The 20,001-nt window shown below is 63.4% G+C and overlaps 2 protein-coding genes across 2 annotated transcripts; one reads left to right on the top strand and one right to left on the bottom strand.

Annotated features, from left to right (window-relative positions):
- Window positions 1–1,092: 1,092 nt before the first annotated feature.
- Window positions 1,093–2,441, top strand: C1QTNF8 (C1q and TNF related 8). Its single transcript, XM_061153912.1, has 2 exons — window positions 1,093–1,297; window positions 1,891–2,441. Exons 1-2 carry the CDS (start codon window positions 1,093–1,095, stop codon window positions 2,439–2,441), a joined length of 756 nt encoding a protein of 251 aa, XP_061009895.1.
- Window positions 2,442–9,168: 6,727 nt separating this feature from the next.
- On the bottom strand, window positions 9,169–16,591 carry SSTR5 (somatostatin receptor 5). Its single transcript, XM_061153913.1, has 2 exons — window positions 16,553–16,591; window positions 9,169–10,911 (listed from the first exon to the last, which is right to left on the bottom strand). Exon 2 carries the CDS (start codon window positions 10,860–10,862, stop codon window positions 9,756–9,758), a length of 1,107 nt encoding a protein of 368 aa, XP_061009896.1. The 5' UTR covers window positions 10,863–10,911; window positions 16,553–16,591; the 3' UTR covers window positions 9,169–9,755.
- Between the last annotated feature and the right edge of the window lie 3,410 nt (window positions 16,592–20,001).

Here is a 20,001-nt window from a genome sequence, read left to right as displayed (position 1 = left end):
TAGGGTACAGGGAAGAGTGAGGACCCCAATCTCACACACCTGCCCTTGCAAGAGACCAACCCTGCCTGAGCCTCTTGGATGCAGCCCTTGGGAGATCAGGGTAGGCAGAGTCCATTTGCCAGGAAAACTGAGGCCCAGGCCCCTATGGAGCTCACCCAGGGCCCCCAGCAGCTGGAAAGTGTGGCTCCACCTGGCACCGATCGGCCCAGGGTTAGGCAGGGTCTCCCGAGGGAGGGGACGTGGAGGCCGGAGGCTCAGAGCTGGCAGGGATTAAAGACCAGCTTCTGTACAGCTGGGTGGGGGCTGGGGCAGCCTCCCCGGTTACCTCCCTCCTCCTGGGGGGTCAGGATGCACGTGTCCCCTCTGCCCAGCAATGCAGCCCGGCAGAAACTGCCTCATGTCGGGCCCCACCCAACACGGGCCTGGGGCCGGGCTGCCCGGAGTGTGGGGTATGGGTTGGGGGGCATACCCTTCCCTGAAGGAGCCCCTCCTGGAGGGCTCTGGCCAGCCACGGTGAGCGGGGCTTGGGGGACTGCTTCCCCACTCAGTGCCCCCTGCATCTGCCGGGTGGGGGGGTCTCTGGCCACGGGGGCTTTGGGGGACCTGGACTCCCCAGCTGCAGGCACTGAGGGTGCCCGCTGCCACCCAGAACTAAGGCCTCGGGGAGGGAGGGGCATGAGCAGGGAGCAGTGCCCAGGAAGTGCCAGATCCAACGGGCGGCCGCCTCGGCGCTTGCTAGGGCTCGGGGAGGGCGGTGTGGGGCCCTCCCAGCAGTGGTGGCCCCCAGGCTGTGTCAGGGAGGAGTCTCAGTCCCGGGCAGGGACCCATCAGCAGTGTCAGGGCGGGATGAGAGTCCAGGAGGGGCTGACCAGACGCTCTCTGCGGTCTCTGGGACCATAGCCTCTTTGAGGGGTCCCAGCTATCCCTCCCCATCCAGGAGGCTCCCTGGGCCCCCCGTCATCTCCCCCGCACAGGGGCGCTGCCAGGCTGCCGTGGGGGGCACTGGGGGCTCAGCAGGGCGAGCCCTCCACTCCCAGCCTTCCTCTCCCACCCTCCTCCCCACTTCCTGCCCGGCCCCAGGCCCTGGCCCGGATGGTGGCCCCTGCCCTCCTGCTGCTCCTGGCACTGCCTGCTGGGGCCTGGCGTGGCCTGGGGCTGCCCCGCCGGCCATGCGTGCAGTGCTGCCGTCCAGCCTGGCCCCCCGCCGCCCCCGGCCCAGGCGCCCACGTGAGCGACGGGGACCCATGGGCGCGGCTGCCCCGCCTGCAGCCCACCATCGACATCTCGATCCTCAAAGGTGAGCATCCCCAGAGGGGCGGCCACCCCCGCCCCCGGCCTTACAGGGACACCTGTGCTGAGGGGAGGGACAGGGCCCAGGGTGGGCTCTGGGAAGGAGGGGGCCCCGAGGGGACAATGGACGGGGGCCTGCTCCCCACGGCCGCCCCCCGGGTGGGCAGAGGGTGTCCCGGGGAAGGGGCTGTGGACAGGGGGCCTGAGGCTACCCTCAGCCCTACCCCCGAGGGGAGGGGAAGGGGCCTGGGTCCCCTCTGAGGGCGAGAGAGGCGGGGCACTGGGAGGCCCACACCCTGGGGGCTGCACCGAGCTTGAACCCCAGCGCTCGCTTCCTTCAAAGCCCAGTTCAGACCCTTCCTCTGGCAGCTGCCTGACCCCCCTGGCCCTGCATGACCGTCAGCACAGACCCCAGAACAGCCAGGCCCTCAGGGTGTGGCTTCTTTCTCTTTGCCCCTTGGAGGGTGGGTTAGCGCCCCTCCGAGAGAGGAGACAGAGGCCCACAGAGGTGAGGTCACTTGCAGGGCCACGTGGCCAGAGAATCTGACCCTGGGAGCCTTGACCAGGGGCTTCTGCTCACCCCCTGCCCCTCCCCGGCAGGTGAGAAGGGTGAGGCCGGGATCAGAGGTCACTCTGGCAGGAGTGGGAAGGAGGGCCCACCGGGCTCCCGGGGCCTCCGGGGCCACAAGGGCCAGAAGGGGCAGGCAGGGCTGCCTGGCGCCCAGTGCACGCGCGCCTACGCGGCCTTCTCGGTGGGCCGACGGGAGGGGCTGCACAGCGCCGACGCCCTCCAGGCGGTGACCTTCGACATGGAGCTGGTCAACCTGGACGGCGCCTTCGACCTGGCCTCCGGCCGCTTCCTCTGCACCGCGCCCGGCGTCTATTTCCTGAGCCTCAACGTGCACACCTGGAACTACAAGGAGACCTACCTGCACATCATGCGCAACGCGCACGCGGCCGCCGTGCTGTACGCGCAGCCCAGCGAGCGCAGCGTGATGCAGGCGCAGAGCCTGCTGCTGCCGCTGGCCGCGGGCGACGCCGTCTGGGTGCGCATGTTCCAGCGCGACCGCGACAACGCCATCTTCGGTGAGCGCGGCGACCTCTACATCACCTTCAGCGGCCACCTGGTCAAGCCGGACGCCGAGCTCTGACGGCCCGGCGCCACCAGCCCCCAGGGCCCACCCTCCCAAGCCCCCTGCCCAGGAGTGGGGCCAGCTGTGATTGAGCGCCGCCTGCGTGCACACGCTGAGCTGAGCATGGCCCCAGCAGGAGCAAGACAGACCCACCAGACCTGCTAGACACAGACCCCAACCGAGGGGTCCCAGCAAGAGATTCCGGAGCAGACTGCGTTCCGGGCTCGCAGCGGGCGGGGTTGGGGGCGGGGCACCTTCCTCTGCTAAGGAGCTTGCACTCCTGGTCGGGTTCCCTTTCCGCTTATAAAGGCTGTGCCAGGCCCCCGCGCTGTGAGAGAATTACAAAGCGCCTACTGAGTGCTGGGCTGGATGCTGGTGAGGCTCCGGGGGAGGGGTGGAGCGTGCTGAATTCCAGGGTGCTCAGGGCAGCAGAGGCCACGGGACCAATGACGTGGAGTAGGTGGGTGCCGGCCAAGCCAGGACAGGCCTCAGCCTGGGTGAACACACTGCCAGCCCCGGTGGGTCTATTTTCTGGGGCTTGCGGCATCCCCGGGTCTGTCTTGAGTGGGCTGGGAGGAGGATGCTTGCCTGAGCCCAGGGAGCCCCAGACCCCTGGGGTATCACCTCCCACTTCCACATGCTGAAGCTGGGCCTGGCAGGGACCCGCAGAGAGCAGGCTGGCCCCGTCCCTGCAGGCAGGCGTGTGTGGACTGGCCCAGCTTTCTCCACTAGAGGCCTCGTCCACCCCGCAGGAGGAGCCACCAGGCTGCCCCGCCCTCGGGTCCGCTCTGAGCCTGTTCCTTTCCTGCCACGTGTCCTCTGGCCATTCTGGGACCTTCTGTCCGGCCTCTGTGGCCCCACCACCCGCTGCCTCCTCTCTGGGCCCTCCCCGGCCTCCCCTCCTGTGACCACTCTGCCCAAGTGAGGATGCTGAGCTGGTGAGGTGGCCGGGGCCCTGGCAGAAGCAGTGTCTGGAGCCACCAGAGCCCAGCATGCTGGCTGAGGTCCCGGGCCAGGCAGATGTGGCTGGAGCTGCAGGCTGGCCAGGCCAAGCCTGCTGGGGCTGCTGGGTGATGAATAGGCCGGGGCCTCCACCCTGGGGCCCTGAGACCACAGAACACTGCATGTCGGGTCCTGTCTCCTCATCACGGCCCCCCGCCCCACCCCAGGAACCCAGCCCATCCTGAGATGGTCTCTGGCAGACCTCCCCAGACCATGGTTATCGACTGGGGGCGTGGAGAGGGGGTGGGAGCCCCTCGTCCCCGCGCGTGGGGAGGAGGCACGGCTGGGAGCACGGCGCCCTCCCCTGCTGCACGGAACCCCATGACCCTCAGAAACATCCGCCCTGTGTGAGGCTGGAGCCAGGAGCGTCCACACACACCCGTGGGCAGCAGGGCCCACCCTCCCAGGCCAGGGCATCCTGGACAGGTGGAGATTTTGAGGTCCAGCGAGGGCGTGTAGACCTCCACGTGTGTGTGATGCTGGGAGCTGGATCCCCCTCAAACAGGGCTGACTCCTCTAGTGTGGCCTGGGATGGGGGGAGGGGAGGGCCCCCACTGGAGAGGGGCTACTGGGACTCCGAGTCTGCAGGGAGAGGGGGCTTCCAGCGGCAGCCTTCCGCAGGGCCTTCAAGGGCTGTGACAGTCCCCCCTCTGAGGCTGGCGTTCGGGCCAGCTCTGGACCAGGATCGGGGGCTCCTGGGGTCCCAGGTATGAGGCCCTTGCATCCCATGCAGGCCTTACAACCAGCGCACCAGCGGACAGGGACATCCCAGGAGGAAGCTGGGACTCAGAGGCCTGGGTCCATGAGCTCAGGCCTGGGCGGGGCTGTGACGCCAAACCCTCAGCACAAGCAGGGTCTGTACCCCAAGATGCAGAGCATGGGGGGCAGGGTTCACAGCGATGCCCGCCCCCAGGAACCCCAAGGCCCAGCTGGGCCTGGCCGTGGCACAGGGCAGGGGGCAGCAGGACTCCAGGGGGCTTGCTGTAGCCGAGGGTTTGGGAGCTGAGTGGGGCACCCTGGACTGGTGAGCCCGACCCCATTGAGACTAGAGGGTGCTGGAAGAGCCCGTGGGGTGCCAGAGGGCGGCCCTGGACTGCTCCCCGGCCCCTCCCGAGACCTGCTCGGTACCACCGACGCCCCTGCCAGTGATGCTGACTTGGGGCGAGGAGCCTCAGGCTGCACTTTGGCCCTTTGGCCTGGGTCTTTTTATGGCTGGAATAGCTGGACACGCCCAGGGTGCCTGGCAACCAGCAGGGCATCAGGAGTGCTCAGAGGGACCGCGGGGGCTGAGGGGGGGGTCCCACGGCAGAGATAAAGGCACCCGCACCGGAGCATGAGGGGTGGAAGGACCTCCCTCTATCCTCCCAGGTCTGGACTCCCTGCCCCCAACTGGGACCCTGCCCGCGAGTGCAGCAGGCCAGCCTGGCCGGGTGGGGGCGGGAGGGCCGCCCAGTCCAGCAGCCCAGGCAAAGCTGGCTCTCTCGGGCTCCCCGTCTGGCCCTGGGGTGCACTGGGCCCTGAGGGTGCAGGGCTGGGGGGCATCCCCATGAAATCTGCGGACCCGCTGCCTGCTGGGCCTCCCTCTCACCTCACTCCATCCACGGGGCCTGGACCAGAGGCACTGGGGCGGCTCCACTGAGCCCCCGGGACAGCCCTGCTCCTCTTGCTGGCCCAGAGGGCAGAGCAGACCAAACAGATGGTGTCAATCAATTCCAAAGTAAAGGCCACCCCTGCCCTCAGAGAACAGGGGCCAAGTAGTGGCTCCCCTGAGTGCGAGCAAGAACCCCGTGGAGGCTGCTGGTCAGAGCCTCCGTGCCCGGGACACACCAGGAACACCACAGGTGGGTGCAGGATGGGCGGCAAGGCCTGCCTCCCCCCACCCCCGGCTTAGTGAAAACCCACGACTGAGAACAGGTGGGGTGAGGGGAAGGCGTCATGTCCACAAAGTGATGAGAAGCTCCAGACTCGGGAATCTGTGCCCGCGCGGCTCGCTCAGGAGACGAGAGGGTGAACAGCCTCCTCGAAGCACCGCACGGCAGCCTGGGGTGGGGTGGGGGGACCAGGGTGCACCTGCCCCGGGGAAGAGAGCTGGAAATGACCAGAACACAGGGCAGCCCAGAGGCGGAATCCTATGGAAGCCGTTTCCTGTCTCAGTTTTTCTCCGTTTGGTGGAATTCCAGCAAAACATCCATTTTTAGAATTTGGGTGAAAGTCATAAACCATAAAATGCACCATTTTAAAATGAACAAAGTGAAAGTCGCTCAGTCGTGTCTGATTCTTTGCGTCCCCATGGACTACACAGTTCATGGAATTCTCCAGGCCAGAATACTGGAGTTTCCCTTCTCCAGGGGATCTTCCCAACCCAGGGATCGAACCCAGGTCTCCCGCATTGCAGGCGGTTTCTTTACCAGCTGAGCCAGCAGGGAAGCTGGAAAAGTGAACAACTCAGCATCATTTAGGGTGTTCAAGGGTGTCCATCCAGAGAGTCTCCTTTCCAAGTTGCCCGGTCATCACCATCATCTGTGTCCCTCCTCTGGGCAGGGCCTCCAGAGGATGCACGGGCAGACAGGTGCACTGTCCAGGGGGCCGAGGGGCCACAGCACAGCTCCTGGGAGCCTTGGCCCCTCTCGTGACACCTGCACCCACTGGACCCCTGCCTGGAGCCAGGGACCCCTCGGCGTGGCCCCTGGGGGCTCAGCTGGGAGGGTGGGTCCTGGGTTCCAAATGGGGAGAAGTCAAGGGACTCTGGAAGCTGACCCTTCCTCTGCCCACCCTTTCAGGCCTGATGACCACCAGAACATGGATCCCCATGGGCCACGTGGGTGAGGGGGAGAGGACGGGCCCTCAGCCCCCAGAATGGCTGCTGCCCTTGGCCATAGGAGGACCCTGGGTCCACTCTGCAAACGTCCTTTCATTAAACCCTCCTCAAACTGAGCAATGGGGCCGCCTGTTTCCTGGGCATGGGGGGAGGGGGGACACGTGGGGGCACAGTAGACACTCGGGGGTGCAGAGCAGAAGGGAATCGGGCCAGTCCCCACTGCCCCACGGTCAGTTTCCTTCACCTGGACAGCCAGCCCCTGTGGATGGCCATGCCCCTCCCCTCCTGTGGTGCCCCCACCCCTGTACCCACAGGCCTGGTGGCCCACACCCAGACCATGGCCACGGTTTGCCGTGTGTGCAGAGGTCAGAGAAGAGACGGCTGAGAAGAGGACTCAAGCTCCCTCCCCAGAGGCAGGAGCCAGGGAGGGGGTTTGCTTGGATGGAGACCCTCCCCCCCACATTGGTCAGGACCCACGCAGGCACCCAGATGGAGCCCCCAGACCCCCGTCAGCGCAGATACAACAAATGCACACCTGTCACCGCCACAGCCGGATGTGCAGCCTAGTGAGTGGGGAGGGGTGAGCCTGAGAGTCCAGGGCGGGGGGTAGTGATGGGGACCCCCTCAGGTTCCTGGATAGTTGCTGGACCTTCAAGGTGAGGACTCCACCTGGACAGAGGCTCACAGTGGCCGGACCAGTCCTGAGCAGCCAGGACAGCAGGGAGAGCAGGCGGCAGGCTGGGGCTGGAGCCCCGCAGGCTGGGAGGGGGAGCGGGTCACAGCCTCAGTGGTCTCTGCAGGGCCTCAGCCCCCCCAGTCCTTGAGGTCCCAGGCTCCACGGCGGCCCTGACAGGTGACCAGCAAAGACCCTATTCTCAGTCAGTCTGCTCTCTGACACCCACAAAGGGCATCCCAGCTCTCAGCCCCCAGACTCGGTGGGAAGCTCTTCTTGGTATTTACCCACCTCCTGTCCCGACACACCCCAGGATGGGCCCCGCTGACCCCTCCAGGGGCGCCCGCTCTCAGCCCCCAGGGTGGGCCACAGCACGGGCTCTGCCCTTGGGGGCTGCACCACGGTCCCCCGCCATCCCGCACCCCCCCTGCCTGGCAAATAGCCACCCCTCAGCCCATCCTGATCCCGGAGGCGGCCTCACCCTGTCCTGCGGGCCGGATTTCCTGAGCAAGGTCACTCTGGGAGCCACTGGAGCCCAGCGGCCAATAAAACCCATCGATGCGGAGAGAGAGACAGTAAAGCAGGTCACCCCCTCCACTGAGGGTGTTTGCTCTGCCCTCCCCACCCTGCTTGGAGCCTGGGGCCCCAAGACCTGCAAGCAGTGTGGTGCTCTGTGGCCCCTGCAGCTGTCCCCAGCCTGTGCTGGGCGTGGAGGGCAGCGGATGGGCCAGGCTGCATCCCCACACCCACTGTGCCATGTCCACGGCTCTGTGGGCTCATCTCCTTCTGGGACACTCCTGTCCCCGCACCTCGACAGGCCCTCAGGGGTGCCCAGGTGCTCACTCTCTCCTGTTCAGTGGCCCCCATCCAGGGCTTTAGGGACTGTTCACACTGGCCAAGCCTGGCCACCAGCTCCCACCCAGACCCAGGGCCTACAGGCCACCTGGCATCTCTTCCTCCACCTGCGGAGTCCATCGGGCCTGGGCACACACAGGCACACACATTCACATGTGCACACACAGGTACATTCACATGTGTGCACACACAGTCACATACATTCACCTATGTGTACACACAGACACACACATTCACACGTGCACACACAGGCACACATTCATACATGTGCACAAACAGGTGCACACATCCATACATGTGTACACACACACTCGCAAATGTGTACACACAGGCACACATATTCATGTACACATAGGTACATACATGTCTACACATGCATTACACAGGTACCCACAAGCAGGCGCGTGCACACATTCACACATGTGTGCACACGTGCACACATACAGGCACACACACGTGTACACACGAGTTCACACACGTTCGCACATGTACACGCACATGTACACACATTCACATATGTGTACACACATGTCCACACATGCATCACACCCACAAGCAGGCACATGTACACGCATACACACCCACACATTCACATGAGTGTATACACATGCACACACACTCAGAAGCAGGCACATGGACACACAGGCATGTCCACACACACCATCTTCACAGGCACTCTGGCATCTGCACCGCCCCGGGAGGGAGCTCGCCATGTCAAATCAATTGGGAGAAATTGACCCGAGCAGCTATTTCCGTGCCATCTGCTTGCTCCCCAAAGTCACAGATGGACTTTGCATCCATCTGTGGTGACCTGACAGGCGGAGGGGGGTGACTGATCGAATGGACTTGTTTCTCCCAGGCACCCACCCCTGCACGGGATGCCTCTCCCCTAGGGCTGGGCGGGGAGGCTTTGGTCACCAGCTCCCTGTGACTGACACCAGGGTTTGTAGCCTCCACCTCCTAGGCGGAGCCCAGGTGGAGCCGATACTAAAGCTGGGGCAGAGGAGGCGGCCAGGACCCCACTCACCCAGGGTCGGGGACAGGAGCCCCAGGCGAGCTGCCCACTCCCCACACCCGGCAGCCATGGAAGGATTGGATGCTCCCGCCCTCCACCCGCCCCTCCCCGAATCCTTGGAGCCACACCCTGCTCCTGCCAGCCTGGTCCTGCGGCTCCTCTCTGCGGGTGTGGACGCTCCCCTCACTGTTATCTGGGTGTCCCACTGCCCGCCCTGCCCCAGCCGCCTGCGATCTGCCCGCTCTGATGTGCACCGGCTTCAATCGGCTCCAGGGACAATGTTTGCTCTGGGAAAGAGTCAAACATTTATTCTCTAATTTATTCAGGGAGCGGTCGTCAAACACAAGCGCCCTCATTATGTGATCTTGTTTCCAGGGCTTGGCCTCCGTCTGGGGTCCGTGCCGAAGCCCCGGCAGCGCTGACCCTGGCTCTCCCCTGCCCAGTACGGTGCTGCCCGCTCCCCACGCCCCCCTGGTTTCTGCTTCCTCCTCTGGTCCAGCTGTGGATGCCGGCTGCGGGAGGGACACTGGGCAGGGCTGTCTCAGCGGGGCCTGTGGGCAAGTGACCCCCATGTCCTTCTTCTCCTTCCAGCCGTGATCACAGTGAGGCCCGGACACCTAGGAGCACAGCCCTCCCCCAATAATGCTGCCAGGCACCTTCTCTAGGACTTGTTTTAGGCCTGGGGCCGGGGGTGGAGGGGGTGGGATGAGCTGGTGTTCCTGGGGGTGAAGAGGACCATTCCAGCCAGACCAGACTGAAAGCTGAATTCCTCCGGGGTCCAGCATTTGCACGTGCCCACGGCCTCTCCAGTCTGCTGTTTGCCTTAGGAGGTGGTTCACCCTGCCTGCTGCTGTCTGGCTAAGTCTCCTTTTCTGCTCCAGCCCCCCAACTCCAGGAGGAAAGGCAGAAGAAGTGGCTGTGGGTTCCCGCAGCCTTGCCAGGCCCCCTCTGCCCCCGCAGCCTCAGCACTCACAGTTTGCTGGCCTGCATGAGCCCGTTGGCCTTGCAGTTGCGCACGGGCATCGTGGCCTCCTGCAGCCGGCCGCTCGGGCCCGGCCGTGGCTCCGTGGCATCCGCATCCTCGGCGCCAGCGCCATAGCCTTTGCGGAGGCAGAGAACTTTCCGGAAGCTCTGGCGGAAGTTGTCAGAGAGGAAGCCATAGAGCAGGGGGTTGGCACAGCTGTTGGCATAGGACAGCACAACCACGAAGAAGTAGGCACCGGCGGAGGCGGGCTCCTCGGGCAGCGCGAAGGCCAGGTTGACGATGTTGACGATGAAGAAGGGCAGCCAGCAGCCCGCAAACACCAGCACCACCACCACCACCATGCGGGTCACCTTCCGCTCTGAGCGCCGCCGCGTGGAGCCCACGCGCACACCTGACGCCTTCAGCTTCACCACGATGAGCAGGTAGCACAGGCAGATGACAAGCAGCGGCCCGAAGAAGCCCAGCACGGACGTGTAGATGATGAACACAGCCCCCCACAGCCCCACGGGCTCTGGCCAGCTGAGATTGCAGGTGTTCCAGCCCTCCTGGATGTCGGCAAACACCACCAGCGGCAGCGACATGACCAGCGAGAAGGCCCAGACCGCGGCGCTGGCCAGCTTGGCCACCCGGGGGCGGCGCCAGCGGGCGGAGCGGATGGGGTGGACCACGGCCAGGTAGCGGTCCACGCTCATGACTGTCAGGCAGAAGATGCTGGTGAACTGGTTGATGCCGTCCAGCGTCATGACCAGACGGCACAGCACGGGGCCGAAGGGCCAGTAGGAGATGGCGTTCTGTGTGGCCACGAAGGGCAGCCCCAGCATGAGCAGCACGTCGGCCACGGCCAGGTTGAGGATGTAGATGTTGGTGACCGTCTTCATCTTGGCATGGCGCAGGACCACGTAGATGACCAGCGTGTTGCCGCCTAGCCCAACCGCACACACCAGCAGGTAGAGCACCGGTACCACCACTGCCCGGGCGCCCGGTGAGGGCCCCGGCCCCGCCAGCGTCCCGTTCTCGTTGCCGCCGCCGCCAGGCACCGCCGAGGAGGTGTTCCAGCTGGTCAGCGGGGAGGCCGGGAACAGAGGCTCCATCACGGCCACTGAGGGCAGGGCAGGCTGAGTGAGAGCGCCGGGGCGTCTGCTGCAAGAGAAGGAAGGATACGGAGCGACTGAGCTGAGGGCGTCTCCCCTGCGCCCGCCCCACCTGCCCAGGACGCATGGGATTACCCCGGGGCGGCGGGTAAACACGATTACTCATGTTCAACTGGGCTGGGAATCACATTAAGCAAATTGTTTGGAAAACAAACCTGGAAAGGAAGGAGCAGCGGGTCGGCGGCCATGGAGGCACCGGGCAGGCAACCCCTGGAGCCGAGATTCCACAGTGGCCCCCAGAGACTTGACTGTCCCTTCAGCCCTCTGCACCCAGAGGTGCCCTTCCAGGCTCAGCCAGGCTGCCCTCGCGGAGTCCTGGGAGGGCACAGATACCTCACCTCGCAGGTAACGGACCGAGGACCCTCGGAGTCGCCTCCCCAGGGACTCGCAGGACAGGTGGGAGGGGAGGGACAAGGAGGCTGAGACAGCAGCCTGGCACCACCAGCCCAGGCAAATCAGAGCGCGGAGACAGGCAAACCAGAATGCGGAGACACCCGCCAGGCCAACTCTGCTGAGGGACCCCAGAGCTGGACTCCAGGTGGCCTCTGGAACCATCCAGAGGTGCCCAGCCTTCCGTGTGGCTGAAAAGCAAGACCTCAGGCTACAGAGGCTCTGCTCCTGGAGCTGTGTCCGCGTCACCCAGCAGAGCCTGGCCATGTGGCCAAGAGGAACTGGTCTCCCTGCCCCTAGCAGCTGGCCGCTACAGCGCGGACGCCCCTGGGCCACGGAGATGACTGGAGACGGGGCTGCACGTGCTCTGGGGCGGGGCCCGCACCCCCAGCCCCAGGACGGCAGCCTGTAGCCCCAGGCAGAGGACCCTGTGCGGGAGTGGGTCGGTGAGGAACCCACCCCGTGAACAGGTAACACACGACAGGCAGAGGCAGATTCCAGCCCGGGCTGTGGGACAGAAGAAACGCACGCGTGTGTGTGTCTGTGTCTGTGTGTCTGTGTGTGTGTGTCTGTGTCTGTGTGTCTGTGTGTGTCTGTGTGTGTGTCTGTGTGTGTGTGTCTGCGTGTCTGTGTGCGTGTCTGTGTGTGTGTGTCTGTGTGTCTGTGTGTGTGACTGTGTGTGTGTGTCTATGTGTGTGTCTGTGTATGTCTGTGTGTGTGTGTGTGTGTCTGTGTGTCTGTGTCTGTGTCTGTGTGTCTGTGTGTGTGTGTGTGTGTGTCTGTGTGTGTGTGTGTGTATCTGTGTGTGTGTCTGTGTCTGTGTGTGTGTGTCTGTGTGTCTGTGTCTGTGTCAGTGTGTGTGTCTGTGTATGTCTCTGTGTGTCTGTGTGTGTGTTGTGTGTCTGTGTGTGTCTGTGTGTCTGTGTCTGTGTCTGTGTGTGTCTGTGTGTCTGTGTGTGTGTCTCTGTGTGTGTGTGTGTCTGTGTGTCTGTGTGTGTCTGTGTCTGTGTGTGTCTGTGTGTCTGTGTGTCTCTGTGTGTGTCTGTGTGTGTATCTGTGTGTGTGTCTCTGTGTGTGTCTCTGTGTGTCTCTGTGTATATCTGTGTGTGTCTGTGTGTGTGTCTGTGTGTCTGCATGTGTGTGTCTGCATGTCTGTGTGTGTGTGTGTGTGTCTGTGTGTCTGTGTGTGTCTGTCTGTGTGTGTGTCTGTGTGTGTCTGTGTGTCTGTGTGTGTATCTGTGTGTCTGTGTGTGTGTCTGTGTGTGTGTCTGTGTGTCTGTGTGTCTGTGTGTGTGGTCGGGGGGGCAATGTGGGGCAGGGGGATGCGGGGGATGACTCAGGGGTGATGGGTTTGTAGAGAAATAGCCAGGGCGTGGCTGGGGAGGTGGCAGCTGAAGCTCACGGTGACGGGCACACGTGTATCCACTATATCACTCTGGTACTTTTCTGTACGTTGAAATGGTTCATAAAAATGGTGATCCTCACGAGAAAGGAACTGCCTCTGCGAGAAGGAGAAGAGGAAGGGAAGATGGACGCTGACACGTCAGCCGGAATGGGGGTCCAGGCGCCCCCAGGGGACCCAGACAAGGCCCTGAGGGAACTGGAAAGGGCTGTGATGACCAGCTGGGGTCAGCTGACCCTCAGTGCCCCCACAGTCACCTCAGTGCCAAGGGCATCCCCAGCGGCTGCCAGGCCTGGGCTGGGGGCCCTGGGTTTGGGGGGTAGGCGAGTGACATCTGGTAGACAAGGGGGTGCAGTATAAACAACACTGGCAACAGCAGGGAGACACTCTCTGCTCCTGACCGGCCGCCACGGCTGGACGCTAACGGCCACTGGGAAATTCGACCCGGAAAATCAGCAGTGCAAAGGTGGATCAGTGGATTTGCTCAGGTGATGTAAAAGAAAATGAACAAGTGTGCTTGAGATACGTTTGGAAAGGTTTAGGATCCTCCAAGCATGGATAAAAATATTCTGAAATGAATTTGGCTTCTGAGAAGTAAAATGAACAAGTGTCTATTTTTGAAAATTACAACTCTTGGATGTGAAAAACATCAACATTTGGACAAAAAAAAAAAAAAAAAAAAAAAACCAGAAAAGTCTGGACACAGATGAAGAGAGAATCAGAATCGGAAGAGGGGCTGAGGGACCCCATCAGAGCAGGTGCAGAGGTCAGGGCACAGAGGCGCCTGCAGAACTGACCTGGGACGAACTCTGTCCCGAGCGGATAAAGTAAAGATGAAACAGTGTCCGAGTGACCTACAGAGTGTCAAGGAGGAAGCGAGAACCCTGGAGAATGTGGGCAGGGAGGCTGGACAGAAACCCTGGGGCAGTGCAGTGGTTTAGGACGGTAGGCCCCAGCCGCGAGGGTCCCAGGAGCCAAGGGGAGACGAACGCTGTCCCCTCTGAAGCCCCCACCTGGAGGAGGGCCCCGGCCAGCTGGAAGCGGAAAAAGACCTTTCTCTGAGTCTCGCAGGATTTGTGGTCCGGGTCCCCAACACTCAGGCTGTGCGTTGTGACCGGATGTGAGGTGTGTGACAAAACCTCTGTTTAAGAAAGGCTAAGGCAGGCTCCTGGTGAAGGGGGGTGGGGGCTTCCCAGTGGCTCAGCGGAAAAGAATCCGCCTGCAACACAGGAGATGCTGGTTTGATCCCTGGGTTGGGAAGATCCCCTGGAGGAGGGCACAGCAGCGCACTGCAGTCTTCTTGCCTGGAGAATCCCATGGACACAGGAGCCTGGTGGGCTCTGGCCCAGGGGGTCGCAAAGAGTTGGACATGACTGAAGGGCCTTGGCACACGTGTACACAGGCTCCTGGGGTCGAAGCATTTCAAGACGAAGCTGGGGGTCCCTTGGACTGCGCTCCAAGCTGGGGGCAGGGGTGGGCGGGACTGGCATCCAGCTGGCAGGAGAGCCACCCCCAACACCCAGAGAGTGGACCCAAGGCAGTGGTGCTCTGGTGGGCGGGGGTCGGCCTGCCGATCTCTGTTCCCCAGGGCTGGGCACAGAGGGCCTCCTCATGTTTTAAAAAGAAATTAAATGTAAAATAATGTTTAAAGCTCCATTGAGGTGCTGCTGGGGAGCGAATGCTAGACTCTGGTCTGGAGATGGTGGGGTGGACTGTGTCGGCATCTGGGGAGAGAGTCCTGGGGACTACACCCTCCCTCCAAAAATACTCAAGGAAGGGCTCTCAGAAGGCTGAGTGGGGCAGGAGCTCAATGCGCCTGAATGTGAGTTTGATTCTGAATCAGATGAGTGCCTTCAGGAAGCTGCCGGGTGCTCCTGACACCCAGGACCCAAGGTGACCCATGCAGATTGCCAGGTCCCCCTACCCCCAGGCACCCCAAGGCCTGAGTTAAACTTCAGAGCAGCAAAGATCAAAATTAGGTCGATCTTGTCGTGCCTGCCACTTGGAGCCCAATTCTGCAAGAGTCACTATTCAGGGACAGCAATCTTGGTCACAGGAATCACACCCTCATGGGGACTCATCCCTCGGCCCTTTCCTCTTGGATAAGGAATGGGGAGGGCAGTGGCAGAAGGACCACAGGCCAACTCTGGGGCTTTCTGACCCAGACCCCCACCAGGAAGGGACTGCTGCTGTGGCTTAGGGAACAGAGCCCACCCCCCTGCCCCAGCTCCCCGCCCACATGCTGGCCGAGGGGTCTCAGGTAAGTCGAACCACGTCTCTGGGCCAGCTCCCGTAACAGAGACTTGTACAAAGCCATGGAGCAGAGGAGACGAGTCCCGACACAGGATCCGCGTGCAGTGGGCGCTCAATAGCTGCTCCCACCTGCCTGCCCCAAACAGCCCGCATCTCCTGCCCAGCACCAGCAGCCCTGGGCTCCGCAGAGGGGTCAGAGCCTCCGCGAGGACCTGGGGACAGGGAGGGGACCTCAGCGCGCCAGTGCTCCATGCCCCGGGGAGGACCAGCACTGGGCCCAGCCCTTCACAGGCTAAGATGGTCTTCGGTCAGCAGGAGGGAACCGGCCCCGCCGCCCAGGGGCAGCTGTGGAACCCACTGGGACGGCAGCTTGGCGCTCCTGGGTCCCCACCTGTGTGGGACAGGGACAGTCCCCAGCACCACCCAAGGGGCTCCCTGAGGCCTGCCTCCCCAGGGAGGTCTTGGCTCACGGGGGCAGCTGATGGCCACCGCTGTCCTCACCCCTAAACTCGCTCCATCTGTCCTTAAGGCAGCCTTGGCCTGGGGCGCCCTCCCCCACGAGGGGACCTGAGGTGCGCGTGTGGCAACAGGGTCTCTGTGGGGCCTCCGCACCCTTCGGGAAGTCTCCAGGGCCACCTCCTGCCCCCAGAATTCCTGGCCACTGTCTCCTGGGAACCAGCCTTTACCATCACTGGGGCATCAACCATGTCTGCCCGGGAGGCTCCCAGTCTTCCGCGCGAGTGGCCGCTGCCCCCAGCAGCACAATCTCCTCGGGTGGGGCTCAGCAGCACCCGAGATCGCCTCACGCTTTGGGCAGCAGTGTCTCTTCGCCCTCGCCTTCTCTGGGGCCCCAGGCTGGCAGGAGGCCAGAGCCAGCAGGCCAGACCCCACCTGGACCCCGGGCGGGGAGATGGCCCACGGGCGAACTTCCAGGCCATGTACTCCCTTCTGAGGAGGGGGTGTGTGGGCCCAGAGCACCACAGCCCTGGAGATGTTGGGGTTCTGTCCCCACCTCCAGCTCCCAGGGCTGCACCCCGCGCCCCGCCTACCGGTCCAGGGTGAGTCCCCGGACCAGGCCCTCTGCGCCCTGGCCCACCACCGCCCGTCTCCCCACGCAGAAGTCCTAGCCCCAGCCGCCCCCTCTCACTCTAGTTTCTACCTCCCACCTACTCCAGCCACAGCCTCCAGCTGCGCAGACCACCCTGGGAGGCCCCACTGCAGCGGCGCCCACCGTGGGGAGGCTGGGAGGTCCGGGTTCAGGGCAGAGAGGGCCGGGCCTGACTCCCCGAGGCTTCTGCCCTGACTCCAGGTCGAGGGTGGCGAGCGAGGGCAGGTTTGGGGGGGAGACCGAGAGGGGAGCCGATAAGAGGGGCGGGGAGGGACCCCGAGCAGCGGGCGGCGAACTCCAGGGGCGCACGTGAGGGAGGGGTGTGGAGGAGCGGGAGACAGGGCGGCTGCGGGGCGGTGCGCGCCGAGCGACCCAGGGCCAGGGTGCAGGCTGCGCTCAGGCGGTTAGACTCGCGGAGAGGGTAGCGGGTCTCTGGGGGCCGGGGGCGGGGGTGCGCGGCAGGGGCGCGGCACTCACCAGGGGGGGGCGCTGCCTGCGGCCCTCGGGGAGACGCGCACCCGCTGCGCTGGCTCTTGACTCGGGGCTGCGCTCTGGGGCTCGGGGCGCAGGCTGGGAGGCGGGGCGGGGCGAGCGTCGGAGGGAGGTGGGGGTGCCGGGGCGGGGCTGGGGCGGGGTGGGGGCGGGCACTCGACTCCCCGCGGGCCCCGCGTAGGACTGTCCTCTGCCCCTTTTTCACCCTGAGGTCTCCGCAGCTCGCCCACAACCCTTGTCCCGTCGGTGGCGGCAACTCTGATGACGCTGGCGTCTCCACCTCGTTCTCTCAGGTCCGTTGGGACCGCACACCGGAGCTTGGGGGTCGGAGGGGACTCAAAGTGCCCTTCTGAAAGTCTGAGGAGGATGGAGGAGGGGTCCTCTCTCCCTGGCGCGCAGGAGGCTGACTCTGAGGGATGGGGTGGGGCCGTGTCCCAGCGATGGGCGTCAGGACAGCTGGCCGGGAGGTCCACTCTGGGGTCTCCCCTTAGCAGGCGTCAGAGCCACCTGAATGCAGGCATCGAAGCACAGCTGTCCCCTTGCTGAAGTCCCTGCGTCCCAGTGGACTAGTGCACAAGGCCTTCTGGATGGAGCGAGGTGGCAAGGCAGGGCTGGACAGCATCTCCTGCTTGGCTGGCACACTCGTGTGGCCTGTTGCACACTCAGCAGATTCACACACCCCCTCTGGATGCGTTCAGGTGGGAGACAGGGAGTTCCTGCATCCCCAGGGGCCATGGCTCCACAGGCTGGTGCAGACGCTGCTTAGCACAAAACAGACGAGACCATACTCTGAGCGCCAAGGCCGGCAGGGAGACAGACGGGTGACAAACCAAAATAGAGGTGCTTTTAGAGTGTCATCAGTGGAGGGATCAGGGTGGCGGGAAAGGGCAGTGGGGACAGGAAGGCCAGGGAGAGCCTCTCTGAGGTTCACTGTCCTGGGTGCAGGGGCGTGCGTGAGGGCAGTGTCCGGCAAACAGCAGGGACGGGCCCTGTGGGTGGGTGGTGCTTGGCCAGTTACACCCAGCAGGCTGCGATGCCCACACCTTAACACCCAGGAGGGGGTCACCTGGGCTGTCCTGGGGGCTCTGGCTCAGGAGGAGAGGAGGCATCCCCTCCTTGTGCCCTGCTCCTGGCAGGTGTCCCCTGGTCTCTGAGCCCCAGGAGGTCAGCTAAGGTGAAGCCTGGGGACACTCTACAGAGGTCACGCTGGCCCCAGCCAGGAGCCATGGCAACGGGACAGTGCCCGAGGGGCCCATCACAGATGACCCCAACCCCTCTCGTGGGGCCCACCCTCGCTGGAGCTCCACTCTGGGCTGCCACCTCCTGCAGAGTGTGAGGCCAGTGGCTGCTGGACACAACGTCCCCCTCCAGCCACCCTGACCCCGCCCCTGCTCGGGCACCAGGGCTGAGGCGACCCATGACTATTCAGAAGCGTCGGAGGCTGACTCCGGTTCACCTGGAGCCACCCCGCAGCTGGGCGGGTCCTGGGGGCCGGGGGGCCCTCCACCCCACACCATGCTTCTTCCCACCGCGGAGCCTTTCCTGGCTGGCCCACCTCCCTCTCCCCACCTGTAGCTGGAACACCCCCTCCTTCAGGAGGCCCCTGGCTGCTCCACGCTGCCTGTGTGTCCCTCAGCTTCCAGCAGCTCCCAGACCACATCCCCTTGGCAGCGTCTGTCCTGGTTGAGAAGGTGTGAGTGCTGGTGAGTGAGCGACTGCAGGTCCCACTGTGCGTGCTGCCTTCAGCCATGGTCTCAGGCTTCAGTGCGTGCTTTGTTAAGAAGCAATTTCCCAGACTTCAGGGTGGGACATGGGGTGCAGGGGCTTCACCCCAGGGCTTAATGCTCTGGTCTCCCCTTGGACACCCCACCAGCTGTGGCCAGATGTCCAGACAGCCTGGCGGGTCCTCTGTGGCCCCAGCTTCCCCAGGGGAGGATGGCTGTGTCTCTGGGGCAGGGAGAGGCTGCCCTCCCCTCTCTCTCCACAGACGCGAGGGCTCTGCGGGGCTCTGTGTTGCATTTCCACATTTAGTGTGTTCTGGTGACGGCGCATTCAGAGTCCATTTGAGTCGCTTAATTTCCCACTTGGAGGCAAGTCAGAAGGAGCACATTTGTCTTGATTTGTTCACAGCAACCAACTTTTATGTCAATTAAAAAGTCACCAGATGCCAAAGGAGTGCTGTTTTCTAATATGTTAGAATTTAGTGATTCATCAATTTATTTCATTTCATTTACATCTGAGAGTCAAATGCCGTTTGGAGGCAGAATTCCCCACCAGAGGAAAAGTTATCAGTAAGTCAGCATGAAAGCATGAAGCCCCCACTGCACCATCTCAACAGCGAATCGCAGGGCTGGGACTTGGGACAGAGCCCCCTCATCCTGTCTCAGCGTCTGGGCCCCCAGCGATGAGTCACTGCCAGGCTCCCAAACACCTCGTTCTCAGCCAGGGGGGACAGATGAGGAACAGCACTTCTGGGTTATGGTGGGGCTTGGCCAGTGGCCTACCGTTCACTGGCTAAGCAATGGTCCCTCTCATTTCCTGCCCTTCAAGAACACAGGGCCAGCATCACCAGAAATTCTGATTTTTTTGTTAAAAATAGTTATTTATTTGGTTATGCTGGGTCTAGGTTGCAGCATGCGGGATCTAGCTCCCCAACCAGGGATTGAACCTGGGCCCCCTGCATTGGGAGCACAGAGGTCTAGCCACTGGAGCACCAGGGAAGTCCCAGAACTTCCAATTTTTTTCAAGAGAAAAATTGTTGCATTCATTGCCCAGATCCACATGGGCCATCAGCAAGCTCCACCCATGATATCCACCACGCCTCCCAGCACACCTCCTCTTGGCCCTGTGGCTGCCCTGACACCAGGGTGCTGGCCACCCTTCCTTCAAGCAAACCACCTGGCCCATGGGGCATGCGGGCCCCGGAGCCATCCTGACCCCAGACTGCAGCCCAGACTCCTCGTGGCGGCCCAGGTAAGGGTGCGGCTGGGGAACCCTGGCTCTGCCCTGGCCAGCCGTGGACCCAGGCCAGTGGTCACCTCTGAGCGCTGCTTCCTCATCTGTAAAGGGGAACAGTGAAAACACAGAAACGAGCCACCACAGTCCCGGCTGTGACAGGCAGGTTCGCGCTCACTCAGCTCTCAGCCACCCGCGGGCGCAGGTGTGGGCCTGGCACCTGCACTGTCCACCTACGTCAGGTGCCTTTAGTGAAAGATGCCCTTGCTCAGGTGGGCCTCATCCAAATGGCTGGAGGCCTCAGGAGCAAGAGTGGGGCCTCCCAGGGAGGGATCGCCGCGGGGTCAAAGGCCACACCACAGGGACGCTGCCTCCGCGCTGAGTCACGTCCCAGGGGCCCGGGGACCCCACAGGGACCACGGTCATGCCCATCCCTGAGTCCCTGTGGGTGACCTGGAGCCTAGCCCTACCACCTATAG

The sequence above is a fragment of the Dama dama genome, chromosome 10 (genome assembly GCF_033118175.1).
Source record: "Dama dama isolate Ldn47 chromosome 10, ASM3311817v1, whole genome shotgun sequence".
In the NCBI taxonomy this organism is placed as follows: Eukaryota; Metazoa; Chordata; class Mammalia; order Artiodactyla; family Cervidae; genus Dama; species Dama dama.
The sequence above is the reverse complement of the archived record's forward strand: the minus strand, read 5'-3'. Positions and strand labels throughout refer to the sequence as shown.

Bases quoted from the DNA above. Each gene is read 5' to 3' on its own strand.
- SSTR5 (XM_061153913.1), bottom strand. From the start codon at position 10,862: ATGGAGCCTCTGTTCCCGGCCTCCCCGCTGACCAGCTGGAACACCTCC.
- C1QTNF8 (XM_061153912.1), top strand. From the start codon at position 1,093: ATGGTGGCCCCTGCCCTCCTGCTGCTCCTGGCACTGCCTGCTGGGGCC. The intron at 1,298-1,890 runs GTGAGCATCCCC...CCTCCCCGGCAG, and splicing joins CGACATCTCGATCCTCAAAG to GTGAGAAGGGTGAGGCCGGG.